Source organism: Loxodonta africana, chromosome 14 (assembly GCF_030014295.1).
Source record: "Loxodonta africana isolate mLoxAfr1 chromosome 14, mLoxAfr1.hap2, whole genome shotgun sequence".
Taxonomy (NCBI): Eukaryota; Metazoa; Chordata; class Mammalia; order Proboscidea; family Elephantidae; genus Loxodonta; species Loxodonta africana.
The window spans coordinates 88,736,410-88,759,977 of NC_087355.1; the positions used below are offsets into that span (position 1 = coordinate 88,736,410).

General features: G+C 43.9%; 1 protein-coding gene across 8 annotated transcripts in view; it reads right to left on the bottom strand.

The window, feature by feature from the left end:
• The window catches only part of PTK2 (protein tyrosine kinase 2), a 252,340-nt gene that overhangs the window by 184,816 nt on the left and 43,956 nt on the right, over positions 1-23,568 (bottom strand). For 2 of the 8 annotated variants that reach the window (XM_064268121.1, XM_064268122.1), the window contains exons 2-3: positions 18,919-19,016; positions 8,318-8,386 (exon numbers count right to left, since the gene is read on the bottom strand). Coding sequence is in view for 2 of the 8 variants with exons in the window: in XM_064268128.1 (XP_064124198.1) it covers positions 3,450-3,549 (100 nt within the window). In the remaining 6 variants the exon portion in view is untranslated. Of the gene's footprint in view, positions 1-3,449; positions 4,848-8,303; positions 8,387-10,554; positions 10,699-18,918; positions 19,017-23,568 lie in introns of those variants that run through there. The other 6 variants (XM_064268123.1, XM_064268125.1, XM_064268124.1 and 3 more) reach the window with 6 other exon arrangements.

Consider the following 23,568-nt stretch of genomic DNA (forward strand, 5'->3'; position numbering starts at 1 on the left):
AGACCAGAAGAGAAGGTTCTGAGGGGACCAAGAGGAGGTCACTGGTCTAGACTGAGAGGGAGGAGAGACCGCTCAAGTGAGAGTAAAGGAGGAGTCTGGAAGGCAGAGAAGGAAGAAGCAATAGCAGGTGCAGAAGGCTGCAAGTTAAGGCCTTAGGTGTTTAAGGCCCTGAAATGCGACACTGGACCATTAATGAGCAAAAGGACAAGGTGTGAGGCTGAGGAGGAGGAGCCAGGTGGAGATAGGCCAGCAGGCCGGGTGAGGGTTCTGGATTTTATCCGAGTCTAATGAGAAGCCCCCGATGAGTTACGAGGAGGAGAATAACGTGAAATTTATGTTTTTACAAAATCACTCTGGCTGCTGTGTAAAGGACAAACGTGTACAGAAGCAGGAGACCAGACAGCAGGCTACTGCCACAGCCCAGGCAGAGCTGAGGGTAACATGGGTCAGAGCAGATGCAACAGGGAGAGAGAATCTGAGGAACTCAAGGTGTGTTGTGGAGGTAGAGTTGTCAGGAGTAAAAAATGGATTAGTTAAACACGTGGAAGGAGGCGTCAAAGGCGTCCCGGGCTTCTGGTATGAACAACTGAGTGGATGTAGACAGGAAGACCGCAGGAGGAACACATCTCGGGGCAGAATAAGGAGGCTCTTTTCTCTGGCAAGGTAAGTATCAGACTACGAAAACCACGAACGTAGATCTCAGGAGGAGTTGACCACTGGAGTCTGAGACACAGAAGAGAAGACAGTCTGTGCACACAGTCTGTGCACAAACGTGTGGGTGTGTGTGTGTGTGTAGAGGCTGAGTTTAAAATACTCATACAGAATAAGCATGACTTCAACCACCGGACGTGAAATCACACAAATGAACTATTAATAGGACATCCGATTTCAATCTACTACTGAAAGATATAGAAGAAATCAACCAACACACTTACTCCAAACAACCAATCTCTGACCACTCTTTAATCCTTCCCAGCCTTTGAAAAAGGTAAAACAAAGAACGCACACTCCAATGAAATCAAAGAACTCACTGAGCAGGGCTTTCCACATGTGATATTCCTGCCACCTCACATAGCACTGTGAACATTTACATTTCATTCCGTGCTCTCAATTAGAACTGTCTTTAAGCCTAGACAGTCAGGATACAGTTGAACACAATGTTGTCACAAAGTCCTTTTATATACTTTAAATACCATCTTCCTTCTGTAAGACCTAAGGCTTTGTTACAGGGAAGACCCCAGAGTAGTTTAAGGATGCCATAAAGGTTGACATACAGATACAGCCCACTGCTGCAGAGTGGATTCCAACTCGTGGTGCTCTGTTGTATTATTTTTAGCCTGTTCTGAGGAGTATTTTAAATCTCCTTAAACTGGGCCACTGCTCATGGTCTCTGAGGTTAATGTGACCGATAAGATCGAACGGAAGGTTTAGAATGGCTAAGCGCAAACAGAGATTCCTATGTTCTTTGGATTTGAGCTTTTCACTCTCATTATAAAAGTTGCAATTTTCATGCTTGAAATGACCAATTCTGCTAATTTCTACACATCACCATCTTTGTCCTTGTCATACAAAAATTAACCCAACACAAAAACAAGGTTTCCTGCCTTCCTGTCCTGGACCAAGAGCATAAAATGAGAAGGTGGAACGGAAGCTTACTGGGATCCCTGCCCACTGAGTGACCACACGAAAGTGGGGTGCTCAGCCCTAGACAGGGACAGGGTGACAAGCTCCTCAGTGACTGTTGTCAGGACCCGAACGCAGGTCCATTCGTCCGAGGAGATGACCCGCTTCACCTCTACAAATAAAAGGGTTCTGACTCTTTCCCCTCTTTTGCACATGTGAGCTGTGCTCTCTCACGTAGCTGCAGCCTCCATCACGCTGCAGGTTTCCAGTAAAATGGCTCCACTCGTTTCCTCTGTCTGACAGCCAGCTAACACAATAGGCTGCTGTTCCGCAGTGAGAAAAAACACTACAGTCTCTCTTCTTGGAAGTTTACATTTCTAAAGTCACTTTGAGCTCAAAAAAAAAAAAAAAAAAAAAACCCTAGTAACTGATCATTTAACATCCCGCTGGTGCTTGGAATCTCGCCTCGGCTTTGGGAGGGGGGCTTTGGGAGGGGAACCGGAGTGCTCTCTGGTAATGACCAGCGCTAACAGCTACGGCACAGTGGGGGGGCATTACGCAAAGGACCCGCAACAAGCCTACAAAAAGACCAACATTTTCACCAAGGACAGAACTCTTAGGTCCTGAACACTCACTGCTGCTCACTGCTATGCTACACAGTGCTGACTGAGAAACCGCAACTTAAAACAACAACAAACCCACTGCCCTTCTGAATTCCAGAGTTAGACTTTAACGCTGTAAAATCTTTACTCTCAATACCTCATTACGTAGTAAACCGTCAGGTGTTTTATTCAGATTCCATCATAAGAAAACAGTACTGGCACATCACGTTTTAGGAATGTTTAAGGGCCTAAAAAGGAATTAAGAGATGACGCTGACAACTTGCTAAACGGAAACAATTCTGATGGTGAGGCTGCAGTAAAGCACATCAATGTCCTGATGATGCCGGCATTTTAACCTCGAAAGTAAATCTAATCAGCCTGGAGCCCTACTTAGACTACTACAGCTCTTCCCGCAGTGCCATCTCCTCCTTTAAAAAATCCTCAGCTGGATTAATGTGATATTTAGACAAATTTTAAATAATAAGAATAAACCTTTTTATTAAATTTTTCCTGAAGGACTTTATCTTCTAAGTTAAGGATTCACTATTACTTTAGGCAAAGCAGCTCCACTGATTTGGTTTTCTTCGGACATGAATTATATGACACTTTCACACTTCCACACATGCCTCCCAAGTACTGTTTTAAATGTTACAGTGAAAACACCGCTTTTTATTTGAATAGAAAAATCCTAAGAACATTAAAGTGGAAAATGGTTTACTCACAGTATTTCTGGCCCTTACTGATAAACCAACTTTACGATCATTCAGAGTTTCAAATTAAATACACAATTTTTACAGTGAGAAAAGGGATCCAATTTTTGAAACAGGAAAATTCATGTTAATCTTTCCTCCTACAGTCCTACTTAAATTAAACTCCATCTCCCTATTCTTTAAAAAGTTCCGTAACACAGAATGGATACAGATGACCGAATTCCAAAAAAATATGAAACTTTCAGAGACACAGGCCAGAGCATAATGACTGTTTACTCACTTAAAACGCTTTTCCAAAAAAAAAAAATTTTTTTGTTTAGTATTTGGAAAAGTCTCTGGTTGGTTTTATGAAATAGCTGGAAAGCTGTCACACATCAATTTCCATTTTTCCTCAAATTTACTTGTAAGTCTACTTGAGATAAATTCCAAAAAACCCTTATCCACCCACCATTTTAGTGAAAAAGAATGAATTGAAATAAAACGTAACCGAAACAGACTTTGAACTTATTTATACCTTCAGCCCAGCACATTGGAAATGGACTACAGCCGCTTCTCGCCATACAGACGGCACCTGCTGGATCCAGGGCCTCGGGGCCCGCCACTTCCAACAACATACACCCAATCCTACAGAGCTCGAGCCAGGAGTCCGCACAGAGTCCTCACTGGCACTCCAACAGCGCTCGCTCCTGGGCTGCGCGGGGAAGCTAGGCACCGGAGAGCACTGGATCCCCAAGGAGACCAGGCCAGCTTCCCTGCGTGCTCCTTTCCTGAGTGAGGCAAAATTTGGTAGGCGTTCCTTCTGTACTGTTTTCCAGCAGCTTGAAGAATGTATCTCAGTTACAGAATCTTCTCCTGCTTCCGCAATCTGAAACACAGACCATGCTGGCCAGATTAAGCTACTGAACAGAAAGCAACCAGCTAGTAACGTGACCCTGTGGGTCTGTGTTCCTAGATTCATTCAGGGGAGGAGAGAGAAGAGGGGGAGGGGAGAGGGAGGAGAAATGAGGGCCATTAGCAAGCACCTTGTTAATATGCTAATCTCACCCTCCTGTTCAGTGTATCCAGCAGACTTCTGTTTACTCAACGGACAGCAGATTCTACAATGGACTGAGCTGCAAACCAAGTCTGGCCCACATCATGTCTGTAGATGGCTCCTCAAATAATTTTCATTTTCATAAGCATGCTGTTGGCATTTTTCCAGCCTGTTCTGACCTTAGAGTTAAAATAACTACCCTGATGAAGTCAGAATGATTTGGGGGAAAAAAAATCCCAATTAACAATAAAAACAAGTTTGTAAAAAATATGCCTGTCTGTAGGAAGCCCAATTTTTTTTTAGATACAATATTTTCCCAGATTGACACTTTCCTAGGAGTTTTACATAAGAACAAGTACTTGGGGGTAGCTAGAGTCTTTAAAATTAGCGTAAGGAATATTGAGGGATTCAAGATGCAGGATGTCTTTTTTTAGCTTCAAACACCAATGTGTGTGATAAACTCATACTGAGTAAGTAGGACAGAAAAGTCTTACAATCTGTCCCAACCACTTTTTTTCAAATGCAAAGCCACTTTTCCCATTCAAACTGACAGTCAAGGTCATCTCAAAAACAGCACTACCTGAGCACATTCCCCGAGCACATTGCCCGTCAGCAGTAAGACAGGAAGCAGCAAGGCTCCGGTGCCTGTTTTCCGAGCACACGTAATGACACCGTGCCTAGCTTTCCTAATACACGCGCAATTTTGTTACGTGCATGATCCCATACACCAAGCAAAACTCAAATACTTTCCGTAGCTGTGAAAATGGCTGAGGCTTTGTTTACGTGATAATTCACTAACTTCTTAAACAAGTGCTGAACAAAGGCTAAGGAGAATGAGAGGCGTACCTGTGTTGACATCTCTAAGGTACTACTCTTGACTATGGCTTTGTCTCCAGGCTCTGCGGTCAGAATCCTAGTAGTAGGCAGAGCCTGAGTGACCCCTCACGTGCCCCAGGAAAACACATCATTCACCAGTGTGACCTCTGACCCCAGGCAGCACGAGAAGGAGAGAGGCCCCAGGAAACGAGGAAGCAAGTGAAAGAGGAAAGGCAAGCTGAGAGGTCAACTGGCAAAGCAGGAGAGGCAGCCCAGCTTCCACCATTCCCAAGGACAGGCCTCCTGCCATCGTCCAAAGAGTAAAGCACACGTGCAGTGAGCCAGCATGAAATCTGCATTGCCTCCTGGGAGCGGCTTGGGCTGAACCTGACCACCAACTAACACACGGCAGAGTTAGTCCAGGCAGCCTGAGGGTCCACCTTGGAACTTAGGACTCTCAGAAATTAAAAATCAAAACTACCACTCCTCGGCCTCCTACAGCCGATACACTAAATACTCGTTGTGTCTAGTTCTCACATCTAAGCACAATCAGTACTATTACTTCTGTGTTGAAGACGAGGAGCTAGGACTAGAGACAACTGGGAAGAGGCATACAGTCACCACGTCCTCATCAGTTCACCTGGAAACTCAGGGCTCTTCACCCCACACCACCCCAGAGGGGCTTCTGTCCCAGACTGAACAGATGCCACGGGATGGCCTGAGCAGGGCACTGGAGGCTCAGGCGACGGTAGTAGTGAAGGAGGAGGCCAGAGGACACAGCTGAGATCCTTTCAGGATGTAGAAATGCAAATGCAGAGTGGGGGAAGGGATGCACTTTCTCTCCCACTTTTCTAACTAAGAATTTAATTCAATATCCACATACCACCATCTCTGAATGAGTCCTGAAGTGTCTTAAAGATGCTGAGGGTATTAAAAAATAAATAGCAGAACAGAAATTTCTGGAGGCCAGAGGCCAAAGTGTCTGGTAGAGAAGTATCGTCCGGATTAAAGCAGCATCTATGGAAATTTTAAAGAACAAATCTGGGCCACAGAGAAGGCCACAGTTTGAGAACAACAGAATGAAGGTAATGCTGTTAATCTTAATTTTAAAAAAGAACAACCTCTACCTTTTATTGCACAATTATAAACCAATAACTGTGCTAAACTCAAACCAAAACCCACAGCCATAGAGTCAATTCCGACTCATAGCGACCCTACTAGACACAGCAGAACTGCCCAATAGGGTTTCTAAGAGGCAGCTAGCAGATTTGAACTGTCAACCTTTTGGGTAGCAGCTGAGCTCTTAACCACTGTGCCACCAGGGTTCCAGTAATCGTTCTAGAACTTTTACATGTATCTATTTAAAAAAAAAAAAGTACTCCTTAACACAATCCTAGTGGAGTAGTCACTTCCCCACTATTACAGAGGAGAAAAATAAGGTTCAGAGGGGTCAAGCAACTTGCCCATGGTCAAAGAGCTCAAAATTATTCAAGTGCTAGCTAGTTTGAAGATATCATTATTTTCTTCTTGCTAACTATTAAGTCACTCCCATCACAGCCCTCAGATTTCCTTGAACCTCACTGCCACCAAAGACTAGCTCAGGTCGACTGGACATGCTCTCCTAGCACAGGGCAGCTTTCTTTTGCTGACTTTATCATGGTCTGTGAATCGATGTCTATAAATGCAATCATCTGATTCATAATGTCTACTCCCTACCCACACCCCAACTATGTGTAAAACTCCAAGAGGGCTTAACACTGCACTCCTAATGCCCACCCCCAGCCAGGCACGTAGAAAGCACCCAACAAATACATGTTGTTGAACGAATAAATAAACACCAAGATAGAGAGGAGAACCATGAGAGGGAAAAGCAGAGTCCTGCTGGCTTATCTGAAACCTCTAAAATCAAGGCAGGATGTTGCTAGAAAACTTTCACCTGCCACAGCCAGCCACCCAGCAAACACCTGCTGTTGCGTGTCATCAAGTTGATTCCAACTCACAGTGCACCTTAGGAAGCTATTATTATTGCAGGAGACAGAAGGACTAGGGGAAACAGTTAGCAAGATGCGGAGGCCATATTCCACCTGTCCTGCTATCCTCGCAGATAATCAGAAAGGTGGCAGAGGGGATTTCTATTTCAATTTAGAGACAATGGCTGCAGAGACGTTATCTCTGAGTCCCGTGAGCAGACCCTGGACTGAACACGAAGCTTAGCAAAAGTATGGCCTGCATTTGCCTAGGACACTGCTTCCCTTCTAACACCAAGCACATCAGAGGGGCCTGAGAGAGACTTACTGAATGAATAAAGGAATTTGACACCAGGGAAACCTTGTGTTCTCAAGATGATAAGATGGGGAAGAAGAACTGACATAAAGTCTCAGAAAGCCGAGCAGGCCACCTCTCCCACCCCACATAAAAAATAAATCACTCCATTGTAGCACACTGATATTCCCAGCAGAGCCTCCACTGCAAAGTGTAATGTAACAAAAATGAAAACAGTGTGATACTAAATGGAAACCATTAGAGGCTGGCAAACAAAGCTATGAGCAAGATCGGTGAACAGAAAGGGGCCCCAAACCCCTCCTGTGCTGTACAATTTTGTCCTGTCTGGCTTCCCTACAGAAAACAAACAAACTAAAAAAAACCCAAACCAGTTGCCATCAAGTCAGTTCTGACCGAAGGTCAATCCATGTGTGTCAGAGTAGAGCTGAGCCCACAGGGTTTTCAGTGGCTGTGATCTTGCAGAAGCAGATCGCCAGGCCTTTCTTCTGAGGTACCTCCAGGTGGATTCACACAACCAACCTGTTGGGTAGTAGCTGAGTGCTTGACCATCTGTGCTACCAGGGATCTTTAGAAAGCTGGCCTGATGTGAGACGTCACTGAGAAAGAACTACTAGGAAATGAACCGCTTACACGTGTCACCAAAAGCAGATCACAAAAATACAAGCCTGGCTTCCATATTTTCTGTATTTGTTTGCCTTAGGGAGCCCCAAAATTTGGGGGCAGTACTTCCTGAAAGAGTAAAGCACTGGTAAACACTTTGCTGTCAGTCAGGAGGAGGAATCTGAAGGAAAAGTCAGTCATATTACACATAAATCATCCCAAATGTGTCTTCCCTTGCCTCTCTCATGTTTGCACACATCAAGGGTTAAAGATTTAAGTAACAGTCACACTTCGGGAATACGGAACCCTCATTAGCAACTGACAGCTACAACAGAGCCCAACTTTTCAAAGTCAGGCAGCCTATCCTTAGCTTCCTTCCATCAAGATCACTAATGATTATTTCTATGTCATTGTATCTCACGGTTTCCCTCACAAAAACAAATTTTTCTGAAAATCTTAGTCTATCAACAAAAATTTTGACTCTGGTAAAGACTAAAGAAATGTTAGTGGTAATAAGGGTTATAATCATCTTCTAAAGACAAACAGGCAACAGGTCTCAAAACACAACATATTACAAAAGGTGATGGGATCAGCATCGTTTGTTTTCCTTCCAACGTTTTGGAACAATTACTATACCTCCCTGATGTTACCTGGGACTCTGGAGAAGCCAAGGAAGGCGCTGAACTTCTGATGGAAGACACAGGAGACCCCAGTTCTACCTGTGAGACAAAGAAATAATCATTTCAGCACCTTAAACCTCAGTTTCTTCAACTGTAAAATGAGGACAGTAACATGCCTATCACTTATCGAGTACTTCTATTTACATTAGTAAAATACCAACATTAATAAAGAAAATACAATGATGATGATACCAAGTTAATGCTTACTATATGCCAAGCCCTTTTGCAAGTACTTTAAATATTAACTCACATAGTTATCATTAACAACAACCCTATGAGGTAGATACTATTACCCCCATTCTACTGGTGAAGAAATTGAAGCACAGAGAAGTTAAGTAACTTGTTCAAGGTCACACAACTTTTAAGCAGCAAAGCTGGAAATCAAACTCAGCAGTCTGTCTGCCAAATGTGTGTTCTTCACCAGTCTGCTATAGGGCTTCACACCTATTTTCTCAACCAATACTCCCAACAACCAATGAGAGAGATGATATTACAGTCTACGTGCGACAAAGAACAAAATGACGAACAGGGCAATTAAGCTGCATACCTAATACCTCGGGAATTGGTCTGTGGCAGGGCAGGTATGCACCAGGCACTCTGACCCTACAGAGACCACATGCTTAAACCACCTCCAGAAAGTGCCCATTTCTGGATGCTGCAGAGATTTCCAAAGAGAATCGGCAAACAGGCCACGCTCGGCCAACAAAGAATGACTCAACACACTGAGGGCCCAAGGGACAAAGAAAGGATGATAGAAACGTGCCCACGGCAAAGAACACGGAACAGATAGATGGGCGAGCTGCTCTCACCCTCTGAGACCCCCACCTACCCACCCTGAGGCTCAGGCCCCCATGATAGGCAATTCTGGCCCAGCACAAACGCAGAGAAAGCCCTCGTAGCACACGCTGGGCTTCCAGCTGGAACTTGAGAGATGCATCAGAACATCAAAAATGAAACCCAGTCCTTGAATTAAGCAACAATGCAACGTATGAAACAGACAGAAAAGTACAACTCAATAAGAAAATCATATTTAATACGTTTGCCCATTGGGTAAGGCCATGTTGTTGTTAGATGTCATCAGTAGTCATGGCAAGCCTATGTACAAAAAAGAACGAAACACCGCCCGGTGGGTAGATAATAGTTATCTAAAAATATTCTATTCTCAAGTTCCCCCAAAGACAATGGCATAAAACCATTTCCTTTAAAAAAAAAAACCCAAAACCAAACCCAGTGCCATCGAGTCAATTCCGAATCATAGCGACTCTATTGGACAGAGTAAAACTGCCCCATAGAGTTTTCAAGGAGCACCTGGCAGATTCAAACTGCCAACCTTTTGGTTAGCAGCCATAGCACTTAACCACTATGCCACCAGAGTTTCCTATCTAAAAAAGCAAATAACTCTGTATTTATTATTTTTAATCTAAACAATTTTAAACTAGCTATTTTACAGAATCTAATTAACGACCACTTATTTCAGTTTTACCTAAGTCTAGGGCAAAATCAAAGCTAAATTCTAGACTTAGAAAATGTTAGGAGGTTAATCATCTTCAAATTTAAAACAAAACAAAAAAGCCTTCTGGAATCTGTAGGACGCTGCTGCTCTACTTACCCAAACACAGCGCTGGAGGCCTGTGAGCACATATGTCAGCAGAAACTCACCACCACCTCCAGCCTCATCACTGGTTGTCGTTGTTCTTAGGTACCAGCTAATCGCTTGCTGCTGTTATTGGGTGGCGGCAAGCTAGTTCCAACTCACAGCAACCCTGTGCACAACAGAACGAAACCCTGCCCAGTCCTGCACCCTCCTCACAATCGTTGTTATGCTTAAGCCCGTTGTTGCAGCCACTGTGTCAATCCACCTCACTGAGGGTCTTCCTCTCTTTCGCTGACCCTGTGCTTTACCAAGCATGATGTCCTTCTCCAGGGACTGATCCCTCCTGTCGACATGTCCAAAGTACATGAGACAAAGTCTCCCCTAACCACACTTAATATAAAACCAGTTTTTTGCTTATATTGACTAAAAAACAGAATTATCAAAAGCAATCAAGTGCTTATTTTAATGTTAGCATTGCTCAGAACCAACTCAGAAACTTTTATTTTCCTGAATACACACATACACATCCAAGTTTTACCATCCTTTTGTCACCACAGACTTATTGACGAAGAAGGAACACTCTCAGACGACTGTGCCTTTCCAAATCCGTTACCTTTGAAGAGGCTGTGAAGACTCAGGACAGCTTGTTAAAAGCCCTGCGCTGGGGGCACGCGGACAGCTGCGGCACGAAGTTCTGGTGGCGTCAAGAGGATCCCTGGTGGTGAACACCGGTCTCTTCCACAGCCTACCTTTTCAGCTATAAAAAGTGAAAAACAAACAAGGCCTCCTACATTTTAAATTATCCCCCATCACGGCCTGAAAAGCAAGCTGTTTCTACAATTTGACTCTATACTCCGTTTTCAAGAACCATCAGCAGCATCTAGTACAGACTCTGAGTAAGAGACACAGGATAGCTTCTCTTCTCTGCAAACACAGGTCCGACTTTGGCTCACATGACAAGAAACTAAAAATCTCTAAACTCCTGGTTTCCCCCCAAAAAACCTTACCTTCAGACAGCTGTTCCCAAATCAGTCACCGGCAACTCCGTCCTCCTAGTTGCTAAGGAGAACTCGCTGACATCACCCTCATTCCCTGTTTGCAGAGACCCCACATCCCATCCACGAGCAGGTCTTGTCAGTCTACAATTTCATCTGAAACCAAACACTTCTTGCCAACTGTCCCACATCTCTGTGCTGGACACCCAGCCTTCCCCACCGGAACTCATGGAGCCGGCTCCTGACTCCTCTCCCTTCTTCCACCTTGCCATGCTCTCGACCTTCGGTCATTCCAACACAGCCACCAGGTCAATTATTTGAAAACTCAGGTCACTCCTCTGCTGAGGGTCCCTCCAGAGGCTTCCCATCTCACCAAAACAAAAAACGCAAGACCTTCCAAGGGCCTATAATGCCCTAAAAGATCTGACGTCACGTACGGGGAATCAACACCCCCGACTTCACCTGCCACCACCCCACCTACCCTCCTTGCTCTCCCTGAGGGCACTCCTGCCTCTGGACCAGTCAGCTGCCCCACACCGGCTGCTCCCGCCTGCTAATACGCTCTCCTCCATGTATGATAGAGGCTGCTTGTTTAAACCTTGGAAATATCAAGATGGCTCCTCCCCTCACTTTCTTCCACGTAAGATCTGCCCTGATCATGGCACAGGACACAGCAGCTGCACCACCTCTTCCTCCCTATTGTTCTTCTATGCTGTATTTTTCTTCGCCGAACTTACCATAATTTAAACACGCTTTAAGTTTACTCATTTACGTCCCCCGCCCCATCCCCAAATCATCAACCACACAAGAATGTGAGGTCTTTGTATATTACACCCTAGGCTTTTCATTGATTGTTAAATTTAGCTCCATCTCTTTCTGGATGCTATCACAGGCCAGCATGTCCTGGGTTGACTGAAATCTACTATGCTTTCAAAATGAACTTACATCTTCCTATGAGATACCATTCATCTTGTATCCAGACACATCTCTGAGACCACACACAACCACAAGATGACAGAAACAGCAATTACACCCTAAGTATCAATTATCACTCGATCCTTCCCATCAGTCCCTTCTCACAGGTAACACGAGGGCCGGTGTCTCACTGAAATCGACCTGAGGATGAATATGGAGTGGTGATATTTCCAAGTTTTAGACAACCTTTATCATGTCTCTAATTTGCTAAATCTCTGTTACAATTCTGGTGAAATTTTATGACCATCTGTTCTAGACTAATTTTCTTCATGTAAGGTTCATTTCTAAAAACAACTCTTTCTCCTTCTAGCTAGATGTTTTCTTTTCTATCAATTTTTGATGATTATACCTTGTACTTGCCACCCTCAAGCCAAATACTGATAGATTCCAAGGTCTTCCATTAGGGGCAAAGTTACCTTTTCTTAGCAACAAAAATTAATAATTACCACCTTCCCAAAGTCATAGTGTTCAACTTGTCCAACATTTAAAAAGAAGTTACTTACGTGGTTGAAAACAGGTTTCCTGGAATTAAGATACAACTTCATTCCACCTGCCCAGTTTCCCAGCAAGGTGACCTCATCTCTGTAAATCTTGCATCCCTACCTGCACAAAGGGCATAACCCACATGCAAACAGTACACAGGTTTTTAAAGCACAGAAACCAGGCACATAAATGGCACCCATCAAGGCTTGACGATTAGTTCCCACTGGGGACCTATGTGACGACGTCTGCGTGGCATCATTTCTCCCTCTGTCTAGGACCAGCCCCTCTTCGTCCACAGAAAAGCACCACCCTGGGTCATCCCAACAGCGTCCCTCTTCTCCTCCACCACTGCCCATTCCCACAGCGACATACTGGAGTACTTCTGTCCACTGACCGCAGTAAACGGAAGAGGGAAAGGCAGGGCAACTCACTGGACCAGAGTCTTCCCAGCACTTGGTCAAGGGGAAAAGAAAGGAGGTACAGAGAAAAGAAATTACTGTGCATCACCAAACACAGACTATCAAGCAGAAGCTGCAATAAATGGAGCTGTACACGACCCAAGTAAATTTACAATCTACTAGAGGCAATAAGGAAACCTTGGTGGCGCAGTGGTTAAGAGTTCAGCTGCTAACCAAAAGGTCAGCAGTTCAAATCCACCAGGCACTCCTCGGAAACCTTATGGGGCAGTTCTACTCTGTCCTCTAGGGTCGCTATGAGTCACAATCGACTAGCCAGACAAGCCAGCAAAGAGGAGAGGCTGTAAGGCAGGCCTGTAGTACACAGAGAGCATCACAATGAAGAAACACGTGCAGGGAAGTCCCCTTGTAAGGTACCTCATTGTATCACTGATTCCACTGTTACCACGAGTTACACGACAGCCTCAGGTCAGAAAACCATGAAGAGCTCATCATTTAAAACAATGGCCTTCCTATTTTCTAACATCAAATAAACGATTTTCAAAAGAAAATCTGAAAACACACACACAGCTTTTGATTTCAACTTCTCCCCCATTGTTGTGGCTTTGCTAGACAATGTTTTATTGGTGAAAAAATGGTAAACAGCTGTTCCACAGAACATCACAAAGCACCACAAACTAATAACAAGCAACCCTCATGTATACCTTTAAAAAACTTAATTTACAATTGCAATTAAGTCTAAGTTCAATAACCCTAGCATTCATTATTTACTACAGACATTTTTAAGCTATCTCAAGAAGTTTAAAATAGTTATACCCTACAATTACAGCTAAAGACAACATAACTGACTGGCTCACTAATATCAGTGAGAATGCATTTTTTATTAACTTTTTAAGCTGATAAAACTAGTTTTCTCCAACCCAACACTTCAGACAAAGATTAGACTGGACGTGAAACAATACTCCTGAAGAGTGTGGTTCTTAGTTCAAGCAGATACCCGAGACTAAATGGGCAGCCCCTGTCCGAAGGTGGAATGAGAAAGCAAAAAGGGACAGGAGCTGGTTGAATGGACACGGGATGGAAAGAGGGAGTGTCCTGTCACATTATGGGGATTGCAACTAGGGTCACATAATAATATGTATAAATTTTTGTATGAGAATTTAACTTCAGCTGTAAACTTTCACCTAAAGCACACACACACAAAAAAAAAGGTAAAAAGAAAAAGCAAAGAACCATTAATCTAAGCACCTGAAAGACCCATTCTTACAGGATTACAGGAATTGAAGGGAGCATTTCAGGCCTGAGAAAACTGAGGCCCCAAGGTGGAACAGGAGCAAAGATCCTTGAGGTAAAAACCCCAGGGCCGTCGAGTCGATTCTGACTCATAGCGACCCTATAGGACGGAGTAGGACGTAGAGGAGGAACAAACGTGAGAATAATGGAGTCTTGTATGCAATATTTTTATTCTGCACTAATAGCGCTGAAGTCACATAATTAGCTTAGAAAATAAACTATACTATGAAAAACCTGGAAAAAAAATATAGTTTTCTCCAGAGCTACAAGAGCTTGAACAAGGAAGAAATTCTAAAATAACTTTTAAAACCTCTTTCATTTATGCTAATTACATGATACCTATAATACATAACCTCATTATACAAAGACAAAACACATTGTGAAGTCTTTAGGCTATGAATAAATCAAGTTTATAAATCCACCAAAGATTCCAAGATCGCATGTTTTCAGAGGCAGTGTCAACACTGAAATCCGTTCACTTAAACTTCCATGATACCTAATCCAGAAAAATAAAATTTAATTCAATCGCAAAGAAAAATCAAGTTCAAATAAGTGTGTTAATGTGTGTGTATCTTTGTATGGACGCATGTTTTCATTTCGCTTGGGTAAATACCTAGGAGTAGGACTGCTGGGTTGTATGGTAAGTGTATGTTGAACTCTGTAAGTGCCAAAATGTTTTCCAAAGCAGTCGTCCCGTTTTACGTTCCCAACAACTAATGACGAGAGCTCTAGTCGTTCCCCGTTCTCGTCACTCGGCGCTGTCAGCTTCGGTTTTAGTTTCAGCCATCCTAATACAGTTGTAACGTCATCACGTTGTGGCTTTAATTTGCATTTCCTTAATAACACGCCACGTTAAGCATCTTTTCGTGTGCTATCGTCTTTTTATTTTTTTTTATCGTCGTCCGTATGAAATGGATAAAGTGTTTGCTCAAATCTTTGATTTTTTTTAATTGTTGTGAAAATATACACAACAAAACATTCGCCAATTCAACGATTTCCATATGTATAATTCAGTGACGTTGATTATGTTCAAGCTGTACAACCATTCTCACTATCATTTTCAAATTATTCCACCACCATCAACATAGCTCAATGCCTCCTAAGTAAAAACTCCCTACGCCGGCTCCTCATCACCACTAATCATATTTGGTTTCTACGTATCTGCTTACTTCATATAAGTGAGATCACGCCACATCCGTCCTTTTGCAACTGACTTATTTCGCTCAGCATGATATCTTCAAGGTTCATCCATGTTGCTGATCATTTCTTAATTGAAGTTTTTATTGATATCCTTTTTAGGAAACCCTGGTGGTGTAGCGGTTAAGTGCTACAGCTGCTAACCAAAAAGTCGGCAGTTTGAATCCACCAGGCGCTCCTTGGCAACTCTATGGGGCATTCTACCCTGTCCTATAGCACTGCTATGATTCAGAATCGACTTGACAGCAATGGGTATGGGCATCCTTTTTAAGACAGAAAATTTATCCAAGAAAAAATGCTGACAAAGTTTGCATTTTAAGCCACTTAGAATTCATGAATAGACAAAAAAATGCCCCTTGTCACCCCACCTCTCCAGCTCCCCATAGCCCCATTTACCTCCCTAAGAAAATCTATGATACGCAAAGACAAACAACCCATCCCCTCCCTCCTCACTGCGAATGTTAAGAATCACAGAGAAAGTCACATGCCTGCTTCTAGAATCAAGAAACCAGAATTTCCCTGCTTTTACGAGTATTTGACGAAACCACATTTTTCCTCAGCATGAGCCGGGAACACAAATGACAGGGAACTATGGGCAGTGCTCTGCAGGAACAGTGATAAAGCATTGTAACTTGGCTGACACATTTAAAAAGGAAAAAACAGGTCTGCGAGCAGCTCAGTAGGTGGCACTATTTCCCTCCCAATTAAACTCAGGACCCACACGTGCACCTTGGCTCCAAGGACAGATTACACTTTAACATAAGCAATTTGAGACCGTGACCCTGCCAGCTGCAGAGGCTTGGGCAAATTTCTTAACTTCGCTAAGCAGTTTCTCTTCTATAAAACGGGCACAGTAATCTCTACAGAGTTGCTATAAAGAACTAGGTTAAGATTTGAACTCACACAATGACCGTAAATGGCAGCTATTATGACGATGATGATTTTCTTCACCCATAACCCCCGAATCACAAATGAAAACTAGACAGACGCGCCCTTCACTGAGCTCTGAGTGGAAAGGCGAAGCTTCAGACATCAGGCCGGGTCCTGAGAGTGCCATCTAAGAAGCCCTGCAGCATGCTTACAGAAGAGGTGCCCTCAAGTGTGAACCACAAAAGCTATGTGTGGGCCTTATTCCTCACGATTTCTGCCTCGGCATTTCAAACTGAGTGACGCTTCTACGCAAAAAGAACCCGCCCACCCCTCTGGGCTGCTGAGCATCTCATTAGTGACAGCTATATTTCCTCTGGGATTCTGCAGCTATGCCACATGGATGACAGTCATGCCTGCATACCTCAGCGACATTCTTCCAACCCCCCTGCTTGCCATCTCCCCAGTTTAGCTTAACACAGAGCAGCTGCTTTGCTTTCCTGCTGTCATCCACGCGGTTCCAGTCCTGACAGATGGAGGAGGCTGCAGCACCCACTGCACTGAGGACCTGCCTTGGAGATCCACATACCAAGGCTGTGAAGCTTCTGTAACAGGTGCTTTGCAAGGCCCTTCCATGAATTGATACACGAAATAAACAGTTTAGGATTATCACTTGGATTCAAGTGTTCCTGATACATCCTATGCTCATGCCTTACGATGACATTAAAATTTTTAATATGTTTAACAATCTGAATGCTACCTTTCCCATGTAGGCCCGTTTAAAGCTGTTACAGACAGGCTACGAACACAGCAGAGGCTCAAATATTTGTTGACCAGATGAGGAAACTGAGGAGCAGAAAGGTAAAGTCCCACAGCTAACAGTGGTGGCACCAAGATTTGATGCTCAAACCTGAATGTGTATGACACACAGGAGAAGCCTCTGCCCAGGGCACACTGCAAGAGGAGGTCACGGATGAGACAGGAAGCAAACAAGCTGTCTGAAAGAGGCTGTAGGCTTCCAGTCAGCAGGAAGTTGAGGGTGGATGAAAGAACCGAGGGGGAAGGCAAGGGACTACATGCACCCAGAACATTGACATCCATCTCTTTTCTATACCTGACCCCTCCAGTCTAGAACACCTATACCCATCAGCGTCCTGTACCCAACCCCTCCAGGCCAGAACACCCAACCCGTCCATCAGCATTCTGTACCCTACTCCTCCAGCCCAAGCATCTATACCCTTTAACATTCTGTACCTGACCCCTCTAGCCCAGAACACCTATACCCGTCAGCGTCCTATACCCAACCCCTTCAGCCCAGAACCCTACACCTGTCAGCATCCTGCACCCGACTCCTCCAGCCCAGAACACCTACACCCATCAGCATCCTGTACCCGACTCCTCCAGCCCAGAACCCAACCACACCTGTCAGCATCCTGTACCTGACCCCTCCAGCCCGAAACACCCACACCTGTCAGCATCCTGTACCCGACCCCTCCAGCCCAGAACACCTACACCTGTCAGCATCCTGTACTTGACCCCTCCAGCCCAGAACACCCACATCTGTCAGCATCCTGTACCTGACTCCCACAGCCCAGAACACCCCATACCTATCAGCAGCCTGTACCCGACCCCTCCAGCCTAGAACACCCACGGCCATCAAAATTATGTACCTGAGTCCTCCAGCCCAAAACACCCACACCTGTCAGTGTTCTGTACCCGACTCCTCCAGCACAGAACATCTACACCCATCAGCTATCTGTACCTGACCTCTCTACACCAACAAAGGTTCAGGTAACGCAGCATTTACCCTCAGACAAAAACCCAAGTGGTATTCTCTAAAAAATAATCCAAGGGTTTCTGGTGTGGATGGTGAGATTCTTGGAGTAAAACTCTTGTTTTGTTATTTAGGGGTCCACAGCTTGAAAGCCCTCAAAAATCAAAGTCCTACAGGAAGGCAGCATCATCACGAAGATGAACAGAGAAAAACCGGCCTTGGAAGAAAGGAAAAAGAAACATTCAACAGGCAAACTAGAAGAGCATCTCAGTTCCACAACCCCCTAAACATAAGACAAGTAACTTCATCTCCCTAGGCTCAGTTTTCCTCTCATTAAAATGGAGGAAAGACCAGCAAATAAGAATTGCTAACATTCTTGAGTACTGAGATACATATTATTTAACAACATCTTCATGACAACCCTGTAAGGCAGGTCCTAAAAGAATCCCCTTTGTGGGATGAGAAAACTAGGTTTAGGGAGTTAATCTGATAACTAACTAAAGGTTAGTAAGTAACTGAGGCACTATTTGAACCCAGAGCTCATGAGAATAAGGAATAAAAAAGCACACACCCTGAAGCCCAACTGACCTGGTCTGAGTTCCAGCTTGGCCATGTCCTGACTCAAGTTACCTTCTGCCTCTCTGTATTTCAGTTTACACAAATATAAGACAGGGCAAACAATCAACCTTACTCGTAGGGTTACTGTGAGGATCTGGTCAGTAACATAACTTAGAGTGTTTATAATGTGCCAGGCACTATTCTAAAAGGTTGTTGTTGTTAACAACCACTGTTATCATACTACCTGCCTATCTCAGAGAAGATATAACCTATACATAGTATGCACTAAGCAACTCATATATTATACAAATAGTATTTTCCTCCCTCTACTGTATGTTCAAAAAACCCTGAAACAGGGAAAACATACACTGTAAACACAAAAAAACAACACACAAGTGTAGCGAGAGAATTACACTCACAGTTCAGAAGACCATACGAAGTCTGTCGTCAAATCAAATGACCGTTTAAAAAATCTTCCTAGCTTCTTTTTCCTCTTCCCATAGTCACCAAAAAGAACCTGACAAGAGAAAACAACAGGTATCCGTGAAGCCCCTTTATTTTCAAACTCTGTGTGTTCACCCCTGTCTTAGTTCCCGAGTACTGCTATCACAGAAATACCAGAAGTAAGTGGCTTTAACAATTTATTTTCCCATAGTTTAGGAGGCTAGAAGTCCAAATTCAGGGTGCCAGCTCCAGGGGAAACCTCTCTCTCTCTCTGTCGGCTCTGGAGGAGGGTCCTTATCTCTTTGAACTTCTGCTCCTGGGACTTTCATGTGGTTTGGCATCTGTCTTCCCCCATCTCCACCTTCTAGTTTGATTGTTTAATCCCTTTTATATCTCAAAAGAGACTGACTAATCCTGCCTCATTAACATAACAAAACAACTCATTCCCAAATGAGATTATAACCACAGGCATACAGTTCAGGATTTATAACACATATTTTGGGGGGACACAATTCAATGCATAACATTCTACCCTTTGGCCCCCCAAAATTCAGACTCCTGTCACATGTAAAACACATACACCCCAACACGTCAACCCAAAAGTCTTAAATCAACTCCAAGTCCAAAATCACATCTTCTGAATCATCTAAGTCAAATATGGGTGAGACTTTAGGTGTGTTCTACCCTGGAACAAAATTCATCATCTGTGAGCCTTAGAAATCTAAACTGTTCCCAAAGTACAATGGTGGATCAGGCATAAGTTAGACATTTCCATTACAAATGGGAGAAAACTGGAGAGAAAGAAGGATAATGGGCACCCAGCAAGTCCAAAACCCAGCAGAACAATTTATATTAGTTCTCAAAGCTAATAATCCTCTGATCTTTGGGGTCATCTGGCAATGGCCCTGCCCTCCAGACTCCGGGTGCTGACTACACTCTCTGGATTCTGAGTGGAGGTCCCACAGCCCTGGGCTTCAACTCCACCTTCCAGGCCCACTGGGACAGCAACTTTGCTCCCTTGGCTTTGGGCAGGCCTATTCTCCTAGTCCATCTGAGTAGTGACCCTACGCCCCCAGCCCAACAGGCCCCATTCTTCTGCCCCTTGGGCATGTCCCTTTGAAACCTAAGAGGTTGTAGCCCCACCATTTGAAACCAAGAAGGCCCTACTTCCCAAGCTGCTTCCAACAGTTCTGCTGATCTCTGAGCTGCTCCAGGAATGGTCCCTTTCTTTTCTTGGAGGACAACAAATGTAGCTCCTTTGGCCTGATTCCTTTCGAACTCCAAGAGACAGACAGCATTCTCTTCTTTCCTTCTCTGTCCCCTTCAGTCTAAGCTGATGGGTTTTCTGCTGTGGTGGTTGGTTAGATCCATCAGCCACGGGCTTAATCTCTCTAACAAAAGATTGTATAGCCAGGTCCTTGGTGAACATTCTAGGACATGTATCCTTAGTTTCTACAACAGAATTTTCCAAATCTTTAAGTTTTGTTCATTTTTAAGTCCATCTTTTTCCTCTCGCATTTCACTATAAGCAGCAAGGAGAAACCAAGCAGCCCCTTTTAAGATCTAGCTTAGAAATCTCATCAGCCAGATATCCAAGTTCATCACTTACAAGTTTACCTTCCACCAAACATTTGAATATAATTCAGACAAGTTCTTTGCCACTGTATAAAAAGCACTGCCTTTCCTCCATTGTCCAGTCACATGTTCATGATGTTTTTTAAAGCCTCACCAGAAGTGCAGTTAACACCACATTTCTAGCAACATTCCTTTGCTGGAGCCACATATATTCCCTAGGACAACAGAGACTTTCTCTGTAGCTCTCCTCACTTCCTTCTGAGCCCTCACCAGAACGGCATTTGACGTTCATAATTCTACCCACAGTCTTGTCCGTGTAATCTAGGCTTTCACTATTAGGCACCTTAGAACTCTTTCAACCTCCATCCATTATCCAATTCCAAAACTACTTCTACATTGTAGGTGTTTGTTAGAGCAGTCCCCACTCCTGGTACCAAATTCCATCTTAGTTACCTTGTACTGCTATAACAGAAACACTACAGGTAGATGGCTTTAACAAACAGGAATTTATTTTCTCACAGCTTGGGAAGCTAGAAGTCTGAACTCAGGGTGCTGGCTCTAAGGGAAGGTTTTCTTTCTCTGCTGGCTCCTGAGGAAGGTCCTTGGCTCTTTGAGCTTCTGCTCCTGGGCAATCCTCATGTGGCTTGGCATGTCTCTTCCCCGTCTCTGCTTCCTAGCTTGCTTGTTTAACCTCTTTTATATCTCAAAAGAGACTGATTCAAGATACACCCTACACTAATCCTGCCTCACTAACATAACAAAGACAACCCATTTCCAAACGGGATTATAACCACAGGCATACAGTTTAGGATTTACAACACATTTTTTTGGAGGACACAATGCAATCCTAACAATCCCATTCCAGCCAGCTTCTTCACTGTTGACCACACCGCCTATGCTAGACCTTGAGAGAGAGATAGCAAACATGACATAAAGTCTCTGTCTCCAACCCATATTCCAGCTAAAGAAAATACACATGAAAACAACTCAAAACCATTAAAGCATATTACAAACCAACAAAAAAACCACACCCAGTGCTGTCGAGTCAACTCCAACTCATACCGACCCCGTAGATTGGCAAGCATAAATTAATATGGCAGCAAGTTAGCTAGTAAGTTCTGGACAAGGTGGCAGAATAAATACCTCTACTTCATTCCCTCACAACAAAATTACACTAAAGAGAGTTTTTAAAAAAGATAAACACACAAGAGCACTAAAAGGAGAGAAAGCAACAACATTTGGGAAGCTGGAAGGCAGACAAAAGCATAAAAAGTGACTTAGCAGGCCCAAGAAAGCCGGGTCCTAAGCCAGCAGCTAGAAAAGAGAACCAATTCAATTTACATAGCAGTATCCTCAGAAGGCTCAGAACTGGCAGCACCCAATGCAGACAGAACTGCGGGTGAGAAGGTGGAGGGCCTAAAACAAGGGAGGCCAAGTGAAGGCTGTCCAAGGTGCAGCTAGGACGTCAACACCATGCCTCCTTCTGCCTCCCTCTCCATCACCCTGGAAGAGGCTAAGGGACCCTCTCTGGAACTCCAGATGGCATCCACCTGGCCAGCTGTACCGAGCAGAGGTTGATTCAATCACTGCACACCTGCTCAATGGTGAATCCTCTGGCTCCCCACCACCCCCATGGACCTGGCTTCCCTACCCGACCCTGTGCATGCACTCACTCCACTCCAGAATCCTGGTAGTCAGATCTTTTTACTTTGCAGGAAAGAGACTGGAAGAACATGCTTGAGAAATCTGATCAGGCAAAGAGAAATTCCTCAAGATACCGACACCGGGGATTCCCCAACAAATGGCACACTCAGAATATCTCCATGTGTGTCCTTAGTGCTTCCAAAGAGTGCCTTCATTATCCACAGGAGATATGACCAGACATGTGATAAAAGCTTCTACCACAGAAGACAGAGGCCAAAACAGAAAAGGAAGAAACTTGAGGAAACTACAGGGAGAAGAAGAAAAAAGCTATCAATACTCTCAAAGACACTGCAATCATGAAACAGAAACAGCAGATGCTTTTAAAAGGACAAAAAAGAAGTCTTGGAATTTTAAAAACCTGGTAACAGAAATAAAGAGCTAAAGAGGAAGGTTATGGCAGGCTGAAGATGTCATCATTAAAGCAGAATGAAAAGTTTTTTTTGAAATAGGTGGAGTACAGGGCATTTTTAGGACAGTGAAACTATTCTACATGATAATATATTAGAGAATAGAGGACATTATACATTTGTCAAAACCTATAAGATTTTACTTTTTTTCCCTGTGAATGGGCCATTCTTTCCTGGGGGTTTTTTTGGGGGGAGGGGGGAGGAAGGAGAGGGTTGTTTGTTTGCTTGTTGTTACATGCCTCAATTTTTGTTAACTGGACATCTTGACTATCATAATGTGGAAATCAGCTTATCCCCACACTCCCTACGGTTTGCTGTTGTGGGCTGCAGTTGTCATTTTGTCTCCCTTCCGTTACCTCAGTGGTCAGCCAGTGACCTGACAGAGATATCCTTAATGACAATTTAGCAGCCTCTTCTTTCATTAAGCACTCCCCCCGGTATTGAGTTTTTCATTAGATCCCAGAGTCCTTAAAAAGTTCATTCTGACAGCTTTTGCCAGCTTAATTGTTGCTTCAGTGGTGGGAGGGACCTTTTGTGTTCCCCACTCTGCCTTTTTAGGTGACGTTGTGATGTGCTGTGTATTTCTGATACAAACCCTCTCTCAGAACTGAGTTGCCAATATCTTCCCCACTCAGTAGCTGCCTTTTCATGAACACAATGTCATTTTAATGTAGTACAATTTATCGATTTTTCTTCTCTTCTGGTTGCTTTTTGTATCCTATTTGAGAAATCGTTCCCAACCCAAAGATGTTACAATATTATTCATCATTACCCTCTAAAGCTGTGCTATCTGTCATTACCCTCTGCAACTTACAGCCACTAGCTGCAGGCGTCTGCTAAGCACCTGCAGCGTGGCTAGTACAGACTGAGGTGTGCTGTCAGCGTTAACAGACACTGAATTTCTAAGACTTCGTACCCAAAAAATGTAAAATAACTTTT